Here is a 14738-nt window from a genome sequence, read left to right on the forward strand (position 1 = left end):
GCTTTGGTAACTCCAGAATTTAACAAGAAGGAAAGGGTTCCAGGAAATGTTTCACACACTGACCTGATTCTAATGTGACTCTTGCTGCACAAAAAAGCCCCTATCTGTGCAGCATTTCATAAGACCAGCACCATTTCAACAAGGTCATCCAGTGTGTTATATGCAACATGCGTGAGGCAGTCTACGACATGCTACTACTGCATGCATAAGTGAGTAACCAGACTTAATTGAAACACCAGGTATGTGCTGCCTCTTTTAATCCATATACAGAATTATGTTAAAATTAGGCTTGGGACTGGCAACCTTTAGGCTTCTTTTTATCTCCTTGGCTCCACTGATCTTAAATATACTTACATGCTAGTTGACTTTATTCCTTTCGATTTGAAATGAGAGAAGCTGCTCCCCCCAATAAAATCCAGGCATATGCCTAAGAGAGGAGGCATGACAGCCTCATTAATCTACTTTCTGTTCTATTTGTCAAGTGCATAACTTTTCAGACATAATTAAGTACCTCAGTACTCGTGTGTTTTGCCCCCTGTTTAAAAAAATGTGAATTTTGAATGAACTATAAATACTCGCACTGCCTGTGAATTGGTTCCTTTCCAGGGATAAAGTCAGGGAGGCAGCCTAGGCAACTGAAACTTTATCCAGTAGAGAAGCATTGCAGCTGCTTCCATTTACAGCAATAGTACAGACTTTTTCCCTGTTACACAAGCGGCACCACAAACAGTACCACAAACTTTTCGAGCTAATGAAAACCTGGAGGCTACTGTGGCGGACATGGAATGGACGGTGTGTGTGGCACAAGTCGTCGTTTCCCATGCTCAAGGTTTAGTAACTTTTAAATATTCTGTTAATAATCCAAGGCAGATGCAAGCCTTCACAGAACACTAAAAAAAAATCAGGCAAAATAAAAATGCTAAACAATTCCCCTGCAATCTCCTTATAACACAATATCATCGGTTGCCTTCAAGATGCACTCAAGTATTGCTCTCCCCATGAAATCCAACCAAACTATTCATTCTTAGCTTGTCTAAAGCTTGTCTGCTCACATCTGTTGCCATTTATCTCTCTCCAAATGAAATAAAGTAAATTCAAACGAAATCAGTGTAAAACGGTGCAAATGCCTTTTGACCACAGAGGCGGAACTGGAGCATAAAGAGAATACAGCTTGCCACAAATTATTGCAGACACAACACTGGTACAGTAGACAACAGCATAGTCTTCACTTGGCAGAAGAACATCTGGCTGTGACAGCAAACTTCCACAACAGTAACTTTGGAGCCAGCCTTTATACTTTGTGTGAATAAACTAGTCCCCAAACCATGGGAAAGTGAGGATTTTTAAAACACCAAACAATATATATTTATATAAAATATTTTCTTAAGGGTCAAATACGTCATCCTACCAGATCTACTCTTGATAATATCATTGAACTCGTCTACTGCAGAATCTTCCTCGGGGTGTCCTGATTCAGCCATAGCCAAGACAACGAGCAGCAAATCCTAACGGGCAGGCGCGCAAAGGCAGGGCTCCCTCAGCTCCGACTCCGCATGTTGGAACTTCCTTCAAGCAAAGAAAACACGCGCGCACGCACCAAAGTTTTAAAAGGAGCGGCTTCTGTTTGCTGCTGGCCAAGCGGCGGTGGGAGGAGACTGGCGACGGCCACCTACCCAGGCGCGCCGCGTGGAGCGCAAAGGCGAAACTCTCCCGCTAAGCAGGCAAGGCAGAGCGCGCTGGCAGGAGGGGAGCTGTCACCCTCCGCTCCTGGGATCCGAGGGAACAGGTGCTGGCGCTTGCCTTAAAAATAGAGCCGGCCAAGCAAGGTGAAAGCGGAGGAGAAGGAATGGAGCCTCTCTATAAATCAGCAGCCAACTTGGGAGACCCCAGAGAGTCCCCTTCCGCCCTGCGCCCGATCAATGCAAACAGGAGCAATTAGAAAGCAAATTGCCCAGCGAAGAAAGGCGGAACATGAATGATTTAGCAGGAGCAGCAGCAGCAGCAGCCTTCCCCCTTCCTTAAAAGCGTTTGCTTAAATATACCGAAGGAGAATCCGTCTGACGCTCCATTCTACTTTCTGTCTATGAAGCCCCGTCACCCCTCAAGGATCTTCACCAGAATTCACACCCCAGAGTTGGGATTCAGCCCTGATGGAACTAAATGTTCACGACAGCAAATGCATTTAAGTCCCCTTTGCGCCTTCTGTGGGAGGAATTGTTAGGATGCCTTAGGACTTTCAGCTTTATGAAAGTAACAGTGGCTTTAGTCATTTGCCATTCGAATTTAGAGAGGCTTTTATTGACTTATCTAGACTTTGGAAAGGATTCCGCCCCTCCCTTTCCATACTCAGGGAGGAAGGGCTCAAACGTCTCTGTGTAACCCGACTCCTGCCTGGAGAATCCAGACCGGTGAAGGACAGCATCTTTCCTGTCCTGTTACATTTGCTACACGTCCAACCAGAGGAAAGTGAGATGCTCACACCGGATGTCACGTCCTTGAGGAGAGGGGGGGGGACCACATGTTCCAGCAACACTATGATTTTAATGTGAAGAACCTGAAAATATCAATCAATAGAAAAGCAGCCTTGGTGAAAGCAAGTTGTGCACAAAGAAATATTTAAAGGCCCTGTTTCAACAGTGGAATTGCATACACGGAGTTACCGTGTATGCGGAGTTAAGGATTGTGTAAGACTACGAATGGATATGGGTTGATAATGTACTTTATGACACATAATTCTGACTATGTTTACTCAAAAAATAAATATTGCCTTCAAGGGAAGTTGCTACTGACAGAACTGCAGGCTAATCAGTTTTATTAGGGCGTAAGTCCCATTCAGCTCTGTGGGATTTGCTCCTGCTGAGAGATATATTTAATATTGTGTGGTGCGGATATTTATACATCTTGCTCTGTATACATTTGTTGCTGGGATATATAACGGCAGAATGTAATTTATAATATTTAAAGCACCCTGCCCTCAAAACTAAGATGGGGGTTGCTTCCAGACGGCCTGCTCATAAATACTGACTGGTTTGCATAAAGTTTGTGCGGAGCTTAGATGTTACAGGCTATTTAATAAGCATTCATTCTGATTGGTTTGTAGGGAGGAGATATAGCATTGTGTCATGCAACTGTTACCCTACACATTTTAGTGCATTTTTGTGTCACTTTCCTGAATGCAAAAAGTCTGATTGGGGAGCAGGGGAGAAGCTGGCTTGTTGCACAAGAGCACCAAATTCACATTAATTGTGCAACTTGAATTGGCTTGTTGTGCCTTTGTATCTCACCTGAAAATAGCGATATCCTCCTGGAAATGTCCTGTAGGATGTTACAGCTTGGGCTCTGAAACTTGAATATTCATGAAAAGCTAGTGGTGGCATTTCAGATAGGTTTATATTTTGAGGTGTGTGTAAATAGTATCCATCTAATGTAAGCAGGAGTTCCTGAACACTGAGGGCTTGTCCACACTTCTACTTGTCTGGTGCCTAGAAAGCACAATTCCAAGCGGTTTTGTTGCTTTCCTCCAGAAAACCCTCTCTTTAGCTTTATCTAAATCGGAACGATCAGCAATCTGCAGAAAACCATGATTGTTCCTATTCAGTGTTAAACTATGGCGTACTGTAAATAACTCTTGGTTAAGCATTTCCACATCAGATACTTAGGCTGTAAACTTATCCACACTGACCTGAAACTGGAATTAAAAGTCCTAAGACTGGCTCTTTAGCTGCTCAGTATAAATCCCTAATTTCAGCCTTTTTCTCCAAATCTCATTTTGCAAATAGACACATATCTTCATATCTTCATATGTGGCTACATACACATAGTACATGCTTCTTTCTATCCAGAAGTAATGCATAGGTAGGAAATATGGTATCCAGGGTTACCATATTTTCCTGGCTTTGCACATGTTTCTTCAGCATAAGTCTGACCATATTCTAGCCATGAATTGCTTACCCAATGCACTTGTTAAATGGTTATAATGCAAACATGCAAGGTATAAGACAAGGTTGGAGAACCTGTTGCTGGACTACAACTCCCATCATCCCTGGCCATTGGCTATGCCAGTGTTTCCCCAATGTGGATCTCCAACTTTTTTGGAACTACAATTTCCATCATCCCTGACTACTGGTTCTGCTGGCTAGGGATGATGGGAGTTGTAGTCCAAAACAGCTGGAGACCCAAGTTTGGGAACCATTGGGCTATGGTGATGGGTTGATGGGATACACCCTGTTCTTTATCCTGACATTCTCCTTCCCCAATATATAAGGAGCTATTGAGTCATACATACTTGGATTGAAAATATTTATTTAAATCATTCTTGGCCAGGATTCTGAAACCATCCACTCAACTGTACTGAAGTTGGTGGAGACTATTACACACACACATGTGCACACGCATGCGCGCGCGTGCACACACACACACACAGAGGCTTGACGGCATATCATCAGCTGTATACACACCCAAAGTCTGCATATCTGTATAGCTGTATACACACCCAAAGAACTGCATATCATCAGCTGTATACACACCCAAAGTCTCAAAATAGCTGCAGCAACTACTCTGCAGGACATTTTGGGTGGTCCAGAACATTACTTTAATATTTGCTTGACTCACAGTGCAACATTTATTGGCATCTGCAAACATAGTTCCGCTATATTGTCTAAATATATTTGGTAGGACATAGAAGGGTTGGAAAGTGAAACACAATAAAATCCCATTTGTTTTGCAGTTATTAAAAACAGTGGGAATTTTATTTTCTCTTATCCGCTTTCCACATTACTTATATTACCAGAAAATGATATTCTCATATTATTCTAATTTTTGAAACAATCATAGAATAATAGCTAGCAAATTTTCTATGAATAATCTAGCTGTACTGAGGCAACAGTAACCAGTACTGGAGCATATACAGTACTTTGCATCCATGAGGTTATGGATACTATTCCTAGTACTTCCCCTTAATTGTCCTCAAATTTTAGACTTCTCCTTGAGCATCTGGAGACCTATCCAGTCAGGATAGACAAAAAAGGATGAGATGGATAGATTAGCCTGACCTTTTACAACTCCATGGGAGGCTGTGATGTATTACCTATTTCAGGTCAGATTGAATCAATTTTGCCATTACTGAAGTCCCATTACAAATGTATCCTTAATCTTTGAAATGCAAAATACATAACACAATTCCTCATTATTTATTTACAACGCCTGGAACCTGAGTAAGTGAGTTGCCCTTGGTTCCCAATGAAACCAATGGAACAGGATACGACTAAATTGTCTCAGTGATTTCAGTGGCAACTGAGTTTGACTTAGTCTGCACCCAGTCTGGAACCAATCTAATATTTATATACTGTCCCCAAATGAAACTTCTCTAGGTGGTTTACAAGTAAAAATTAAAGTTATACAATATATAAAGAAAAAGCAAACATGGATTGTAAATCAGAATAAAACCAGAAAAAGGAAACAACATCATTACAAAGGATGACATTCCCCAACTCGGATGCCGCCATTGAAAAGGCCCCTTCTCTAGAAATCACCTGTCACCCTCTCATTGGGTGGTGCTGGGGCACCCAGAAAGGGGCATTAGAAAGTGATTTTGGCTCACTGTACTAGCTAGTTATAATGAGATGAAAGTACTTCCCATTCTGAATGAGACTGTAATGGGGCACAAAAGGTTTGAGTCCCCTCCCCACACCATAGACCTGATTCAGCTGAAGCCACCTCATGCATATTTATTATTATTATTTAAATGTGCACCAGGGTTAAAGGTATGAGTAACATCCTACTATGAAATAGGACTGAGGAAAATCAGAAACTTCCTTCTGAATATGCATGCAATATTACTTGGGAATAAGGATCATGACACAGTGGAATATGCTTCTGAGTAAACATGCCCAGGATGGGGCTTAATGTCAAAAAGTTCTTATCATGCCAATGGAAATAATCCCAAAGTACATCGAGCCACTGAATGAGCTCAAAAACCTATGGTATCTTCCTAAGCCACTCTGTAAAACAGATGGGGAACCAGTTGCCTCCCAGGTGTTGCTGGAGTACAACTCCCATCATTGCCAACCACTGGCCATGCTGACCCTGGATAACATCTGGAAGTCCACAAGTTCCCCACCCCTGCTGTAAAGTTTCAAAATTATAACATTCCAGCTGAATGTTTTTGAAGGAAATACTTTGGTCAGGTTTTTTCTAAAGAAGCATCTGTATAGAAGAACAAGGTTCAAGGAAAGGGTGGTGTTAGGTATTTTGGAACCCTAACAAAATACTTAAATCCTCCCACACTCTGTGGATCTCTGAGTTTTCATCCTCAGAGGCTTGTTTGCTCTGTGATGTTCCTAAGCTGTATCTGGCTAGTGCTAGAAGGAAGGTTACCAGGTTTCTTTTCATTATTTCCAACTAGAAATGCATAAAATGCCATACAGCTTCAGGAAGGCCTACATCTGTTGAATGTTCTGTCTGTCATGTGGCATTAAGAGAGTGCTAAGAAAAATGGTAGTAACTGCAGCTGGAAAGAAGAAGTGAGTGCTATCCAGTAATGCAGAAAAAGTGTTACTCTATACAGCATTTCCCAGACTGTTGCCCTCTAGATAGTTTTAACTACAATTCCCATAATACCATGCCAATTGCCATGGTGGCTAGGGCTGACAGGTGCTACACTGTGTACACACTGCTTCTAGTGTACCCTACTTCTTATAACAGTGGTGGAAAACAGATGTTGGACTGCCACACCCAACATGCCTGACTGGGGTTAATAGGACATTTGTTGAACCTCAGGTTCCTCACCCCTGGTTTATAGGCCTCATAGGGGGTACATTTTCCAGTCAAATAGCTGAAGGAGGAAGTGATGAAGGTAGGGCATGATGGAAAAGGCTTTGGAAAATGTTCACAAATCATTCTAGGAAATAGAGCAGGCTGAAATGATTAAGGACTGAAAAAGGCATAAACATCTGCAGCTGCCAGAAGGCAAGTCCACATAACATTCTTTGCGATGCATGTGAAAGATGAATAAAAAGTATATAGGAGTCAGAAACTTTAAGGAGTGGTGAATAATATAGTGAATATTAATGATGACACAATTGTAGATCAGGCCTGTACAACTTGGGCTGCACCAAGCCCAATGCAATTTGCTTGTGGATTGTGGCCTGCCAGGTACTCGGCCTAGGCACCTACTTGCTTTTAGCAGGTCCAACATATAGCTTGGTGGGTCAAAAGGTGTGTAGATGGCTCAGATACCGTTCACTTACTGAAGCCAAACAGTAAATTCCACCCTATGTAAGATAGTACAATAAAGTTCCTTACCAGATTCAGCGTCAAACTCTGGTTGTCAGGTCCAGATTCCAGAAGAGTTGCGTTGAAATGAAAATTCCTTCAGCAACAGCTGTGCCCATCACTCCAGCGCTTTTCTAGAAACAGCTGCACCTGTGGAATTATTCAAAACATTTAAAGGTGCAGGAGTTTTTTGAAGGCCTGAATCTGGCAGTGTTATTGATGCAAAAAGTGAAGCTAAAACTGTTTTTATTGAAAATCAGCTTAACCTATAAACCAAAGAAAGAGAGAGAAAGGAAGAAAGAAAGAGAGAGAGAGAGAGAGAGAGAGAGAGAGAGAGAGTTTAGAGTTGGTCTGCAGTCTATCTTTAGTTGTTAATGAAGACATCATTGATTATGTTTTGACTATTTTTATTGTGCTGGGGTTTTCATTGTATTTCAGTTGATTTTACTGTCCTTAATTGTTTTGCTATGAGCTGCTTAGGAGAGGGCTTTCTATGGTGGAAGAAAATCATATAAATCCTCCCCTCCCCCCGATGACCAGAAATCAATAGCATAGATTGTCACTATATCTTTAACAACACACTTTCCAAAAAGCATAAAAGTAAATTTAAAGGCACATGTATAGGTTGCCTTTATAGACAGCCGTACAAGAAAAGGATCCAGATGTTTCAGCTGATCATAAGCTGAACATTAACAAGAAGTGTGATGCAGGCAGTTACTCAAAAAGCTAATGGAATCTTAGGTAGAGAAGTACAGAGCAAACCCTCCAACATTTCTCCAATGAAAATAGGGATGTCCTATTTTACTATTTATATCCGATACATCTTACTGGGTTGCCCCAACCACTCTGAGCGGCATCCAACATACATAAAAACATAATAAAAATTTAAACATTTTAAAATTTCCCTATACAGGATCGCCTTCAGATGTCTTCTATAAGCTGTATGGTTTTGGCTCAGAGGTCACATAACTCCATACCATCCAACATTTCTCCGATGAAAATAAGGACATCCTAAGGAAAAGTGGTGCATTCTGGGATCGACTCAGAAACAGAGATGGCTTCTGTAGATTTGGCACTGCCCCTGGAAAATGGGAGGATCTGCCATGTGGGACAAATTTCCTCTTACCTTGAAAGGCCTGAAAAGGACTGTCAAGGATTGTGGACAAGGGAAACAACGTACTGATGCGATTGTAAGGTTGCCATAAGTCTGGAATTTCCCAGACACACACGGGAAATTCGTCAGCTGCATATAGGCGGAAATCACCTGTACACATGGCAATCCATGTCGACAGTGCCGGTTTCCTCGAATTTCCCTTAAAATAGCCCCAAAATGGTGAAATCACCAAAAAAAGCTCAACAACTTTTCAACAAGCAACTTTGGCAACAAACAATAGTGCCCTCAACATTTTGGACAACAGTCATTTGTACTATCAGTCCGCAGGCAAGGAATGTGCATTTAGTTCAATGTCAAATCAAGATGTGAAATTAACTCCCTGCCCAACCTCACTGTGGTCTGTAGATTCTGTGTCCCACTTTATCCTCTCACATTAGTTTCTCCTCCCTGTGTCCCCATCACCACCACCATATTTTTAATCTTTCCCTTCCTTCAGCTCTTCTGCTTCTATGACCCCCGACTTTTATCTTCCTTATGTTCATGGACTTCTCATGATTTTCCAGTCTTCAAGGCACTCCACGTAATCTCTACTTTCCCTATAATCAATTATGGGGCATTAATCCCAGCCAAAGAGACAGTGTTCCCATCTCTCATAGGAACTGAATGGCAAACACTCTGTTACTGCTTTTTCCTTCAACAACTAGAATGTTTGGGAATTTTGTCACTCTGCCACAAGCAATATAGGTCCTGTCTCTTCCATAAATCAGACCTGGCTCCTTTTGGAGTGGGGAGGGGAGAAGGTACCAGTTATACAGGTCAGTATTATCAATTCCCATTGTTGCATGCTGTGCATATATTCTGTTTTGACTCTATGTCAGAAAGGAAATTTCTGAAATGATTGTGAAACGATTTACTGCATATTCATGGACAAATGCTGAAATTAAAAACATAATTCTTTCAAAACAAGCCCTCAGAGAAGTTAGATTTTCTTGTGAGTCTTGTTCTCCAATAAATTATGTTAAACAATACATGTCCATCAGATAACATAGGACTTCATTGTCTTGGACACTATATCTAGCCTCTCCAACAAATGGGATATTCTCATTTAATTTGAATATCATTACAATAACAAGGAACTTTTCATCATTGTCTTGTGTGCAGAAAGATGAAGTGAATGTTACATTGTTTTGATTATTCAGAGTGACACTAAAATAGTTTAAATAATTATGCTTTAATGGAAGACTAATGAATAAAGCAATTGTTGAAGCTTCCAAAAAGAAAAGAAAAGGATTTTTGAAACGGATACTTCCTCAAAACAAAAGTGAAGGAAAAAGCACAGCAGGAGGTTGTTCTTGTTAGTGAAATTCTTTAGTTACCTGCAGAGTTAAGCTTTTAGCTAGACCCTATCCTGATTAACATTAACATACATTATCAAATTTCTATGAGCTCTTGTTTGGGGTAAAGACAAAAATAATGGATGATGTGTCAAATGTAAGTAATTATCCTTTGCAATAGTAAATGGATGATATACAATGTTATAGAATATATTCATTTAAAACAATGGGTCTGATTTATGATTTAGATTGATATCAGCCCAATGTTTCATATTAGTGTGGGTATGCTTATGTGTATAGATTTTGTGTTTAGTATTACATGTATATATTTACAGTTTGTAGTGTGCGTCAGTTTATAACAGAGTACCAACATGTCTGGGAACAAATATTTATTAGCAAAATGCAGGCATGCCTGAATTTTACCAAAGCTACTACTAAGGTTCCCTACATCAAGGCTAATTCCCTCTCACACATCCCAAATATGAAAAAAGCATGTGTTGAAGAAAGGAAGAAGTCTGTCAGTATATTAAAAATAAACTGAGTAGTATGCTTTATAGGTGATGAATGATCTGCCTATACAGTTTTAGCTAATAGGATCCCCTCCAACATTTCACAGATGAAAATAGAGAACATTATTTTATACTTGTAGTACCCCTTTAGCAAGGCTTGTTATTCTACATGCCTTGTAATTCTATCTTTAATCGTGTTTTCCCTAAGTTTTTGAAGCTAATGGATATGCTCCTGTTCCTCCTCTTGTTGCCCTGAACTTTTTCACTTTTGGGCTCTTAACAAAGTATTGGGTGGGTATCTTCGGCACCTGGTTATTTATGTGTTCTGGTTTTTTTGCCAGTAAAACCTAAAATGTTGTCTCCTTTCACTTGCCTTAGTTCCTCAGACTTTGTTCCTGATAAAATGTCAGTAAACCTCAGAGTTTACCATAAATCACAAGATCATGCTCTGGCTATGCTCCTGCCCTTCATTTTCCTTCTGCTTTTGTCCCTGTCCTAACATATTCTCCTCTGACCCTGCCCACCCTAGTTCTTAACTCTCAGCTGAGGCAGGTAATATTTTAGACATCAAAAGTTGTCGGTTCCAGCAAGCATGATCTTCATAATGCAGTGGACTGCACCGCAGCTTTAAACACAAAATTCATAATGCATTTGGGTGTGCGCACAATACATTTTGGTTCAAGCCAGGGGCTGTACTACTTCATCAAACACATTTCCAAAACACATTCTGTACTGGTAGCTTGCAGTCTTTGGGTGGTTCTGTTCAAGTTGTTGAAACATTCAAAAAAATGGAAGAATTTTTTGTTCAGGCACATAAGTAACAATTAAATAAAAATGGGTTCAGGTTCTGTTTGTCTCCTTGACTGCAAATTCCATCATTCAGATATACTGAAGGCAAGCAACTCTACCATTGGGAGGGGAATGGGGTGCCCACTGGAAATAAAGGTGCCATTTTGCACAAGGCAAGGGTTATTGGGAAGGGGAATGGTGGAGCCAGAAGTCCAGGCAGAGGCCATGTGGGGCAGAACCATATTGGCTGGCTGAGATAGAGGCACAGAGATGCCACACAGGATGCCTTAGATTCCAATGCTGCACTGCTGTGGGAAGCAAGCCCTTCTTGAGATGTAATGCTCAGAACGCTCTCCAGAGCATTGTTGTTTAGTCGTTTAGTCATGTCTGACTCTTTGTGACCCCATGGACCAGAGCACACCAGGCACTTCTGTCTTCCACCTCCAGAGCATACCCAGGTGTAAATATATGTATAATAAATCATATTTCTTAAAGATGCTAGTTTCTGCTGTGCCTTGATTTCCAATATAAGCACAACCCTGGGTGAGCCCTGCAATCTTGCTACCTCTTGGCAGAGGTTAGGGGTGGCACGTAACCTCTGTAGCATTATTATTAGTTTTAAGAACATAAAAAGTGCCCTTCTGGATGATACCAACAGTCCGTCTAATCCAGCATCCTGTGGCCAACCAGATATCTGTGAGAAGTCCCCAAAGTAAACACGAGTATATTGGACATAACTCATGATATAAAGGGGAGGAGGAGGGAACAGGAACTCAGGCTAATTCAGATGATAAAATCTGGAGCCAGCTGGTTATCAATAGGATTTCTCAAAACAACAACAACAACATCATGTAGGCTCTGACAGAGGGGGAAAAGGACCAAGCTCCACCCATTGAGATATTAACTTTTAGGCAAAATGGCTGCATGCCTGTCAAGTGGGCAGAGTGTTTTGATATGCATATGTATGTAAATTTTGCAAAAGGGATCCTGGGGAACTTCTTTAGAACCAAATAACAACAGAGAAATCTCCCTCAGGCAGCAAGCTAATAAGTTAGTGCCATCTTCACTATGCACCACAGGACTGTAATATGGTATGTAGCTGCATTCTTCAGCTTATTAATCTTTTATGGCTCATGTAGTAGAGCCTGTCATGTATTTCATGATGTTGGTTGCACAAACAAATACTGCTCCAGTAACATGAAGGGTAGGGAAATAAAATAACTAGGACAAATGGAAATATTTGTTCCCTGTGTGATCTAAGCAACTGTTTGTATAAAGGCAGGCCTAGCGGAACACAATGCAGTTGCTAACAGAATGTTTGTAACCACTTCCAATTTCTCCTTCTCTTAAGTTCACCGTTGGAACCTGAGGTAAAGCCCTAATAGATTCCTTTTTCTTCCTCATCTGAAGATCCTTTGTCTCTTCATCTTTTTCAACTATATTTTTTTAACAAGTCTCTTTGGTTTGGGGAAGGTGAAAATTAACTGTTAGTACCCAGTATGCCAAAAGCTTGCAATGTGAACAGTGTCCTTATGTTTGTGAGAGATTTCTCAAGAGTCACAGAAACTCACTTCCAACTCTGCTCTGCTACCCCTGTGCAGAAGGAGGGTCACGATGGCAATTAGAACCATTTGTATCTCCCGGGCTTGTTTGGTCCCAGCAGCCCTACACAGAAAACTGAAAGAGGTTGCAGTTGCTTCGTTTCTGTGGTTTTATCTGATTCCCCCCTTTGACTCTGCAATGAGGCACCAGCTTTTATTCGGAGCCTATTATCAAGCACAATTTGCATTTTAGGACATTTGTATAAAATCCCTGAAAGTATGTCACAAGTGTATTTTATCCATTGCATTGATATTCTGGGAAGCCGCTTTTCAGGGATAGCAAATGCTCTGCCAAGGGGCCTTGTTACATGGGGTAGTCTTTCTGCTGTTTTTGTCAGCAAAGTTACTTAAATAATGCAGATGGAGTCCAGAGAGGAAAGAAATTCTGGTATACTTACTGGGGAAAACAGCATATTATTTGAGAAGAAAAGAACAGAGAGGTTTTGTTTTCCTACTTCTGATCTTGTACATAGATGGGAGACATTCAGCTAAATATACAGAAGAAAACTCATCAGAACTACACCCCAAACTGAATAAACATCATGCCACCCTGCCTGGTTGCTAAGCAACATCTCCACCTGTCCCCCCTCTTGGCTAGTTGACTTTAATATTAACAGAATTAACCCTTACATCACAAACTGAATGACTCTGCTGTTCCATCAGTTTTGATTTCCCCTCTTCCAAATCTATTGCAGAGGATCATGCAATCTCCAAAGCAGTTTGGAAATGCCACAGATGCCTGGTGCCTGCACAAAGCGCCCAGGTCTTCAGACCCTGCTACAGATTTCAAACCATGAACACAGCCCTCCCAGAATTTCTCCTAACTATAGCAAATAACGTTAATAGGATAGTAATACACAGTGTGCTTATAAAGCTGTCTATTTCAGTAGTCATGAGTTTACCTACTACATTGTGGCCCTTCTGACTAACAGTATCCCAACAGCTATGTCACACCCGCCAACATTTCTCCAATGAAAATAGGGACATCCTATTCCATAATAATAATAGTAATAATTTTATTATTTATACCCCACCCATCTGACTGTGTTCGCCCAGCCACTCTGGGCAGCTTCCAACATATATAAAAACATAGTAAAACATTAAACATTTAAAAAACTTCCCTACACAGGGTTTCCTTCAGATGTCTTCTAAGGGTTGTATAGTTTTGGCTCAGAAGTGTCATAATTCCATACCCTCCAACATTTCTCTGATGAAAATAGGGACATCCTAAGGAAAAGTGGTGCATTCCAGGATCAATTCAAAAACCGGAATAGCTTCAGTAGATCTAACACTGTTCCTGGAAAATAGGGACACTTGGAGAGTCTGCTATGTGGGACAATTTCCTGTTGCCTTGAAAGGCCCTAAAAGGATTGTCAAGGATTGTGGACAAAGGAAACAGTGTGCTGATGCAATTGTAGGGTTGCGCAACAAAACAAAATTAAAAAACAACAACAACAAAAGCTCTACAATTTCCAAAGGGATGGGGCGAAAGCTCAACAACTTTTCTGTCTGGATTTTAATAGTTTGAAATATGGCAACCCTATAATATAGGCCATAAGGACCTTATCAGCACAATTCAGAGTGACCCACTCACACACACGAGCCATTGAGAAATGTATATGTGTACTATAAGGGCACAGACAGTGTCTTGTGTTAAACTGGTGCTCTCTCCTGAGTTACAGTTATTTCAGTGGTGTTTGTGTAGGAGAAGTGCCAAGTGGATTGTGCCCACCTTTTTTTATTATTAAATTAAAGAATGGAAGAAAAGCGATCAAGGCAGACAGCAAATTGCACTCTCTGGAATAAGCAGCACTAATGACCTCAAAGTCATTCTATAGTCCAAGGGTATGATCTAAGGCTACATGGTCCATAAGGGAAAAATCAGCACAAACTCAACAAAGATGAAAGAGAACAGAGAGAATAAAATTAATCTGATATTTTGTGTGACAGATGAAATACATTTGAATTCTTTTTAAATATTAATGTCTCATTTTGCTTGCTCTTTTGAAGCATTAGGCACAATGGGTGAAATAATTAAAAACAGATTTATTGTTTTCTGTCCTTTGTGGCTCAGTGAGGATTGTTGCGGCAAGGGCTGTTTTTAATTGTCTGATAAGAG

The 14738-nt window shown here is 40.7% G+C and overlaps 1 protein-coding gene across 7 annotated transcripts in view; it reads right to left on the reverse strand.

The window, feature by feature from the left end:
- Positions 1-2273, reverse strand: part of DMD (dystrophin) — a 953416-nt gene extending 951143 nt beyond the window's left edge. For 2 of the 7 annotated variants that reach the window (XM_083612216.1, XM_083612211.1), the window contains exon 1: positions 1409-2273. In XM_083612216.1, coding sequence (XP_083468342.1) covers positions 1409-1481 — 73 coding nt within the window. In that variant the 5' untranslated portion in view covers positions 1482-2273. The remainder of the gene's footprint in view (positions 1-1408) is intronic. The other 5 variants (XM_083612219.1, XM_083612221.1, XM_083612220.1 and 2 more) reach the window with 3 other exon arrangements.
- Between the last annotated feature and the right edge of the window lie 12465 nt (positions 2274-14738).

The sequence above is a fragment of the Podarcis filfolensis genome (genome assembly GCF_964270895.1).
Source record: "Podarcis filfolensis genome assembly, chromosome: 4".
In the NCBI taxonomy this organism is placed as follows: Eukaryota; Metazoa; Chordata; class Lepidosauria; order Squamata; family Lacertidae; genus Podarcis; species Podarcis filfolensis.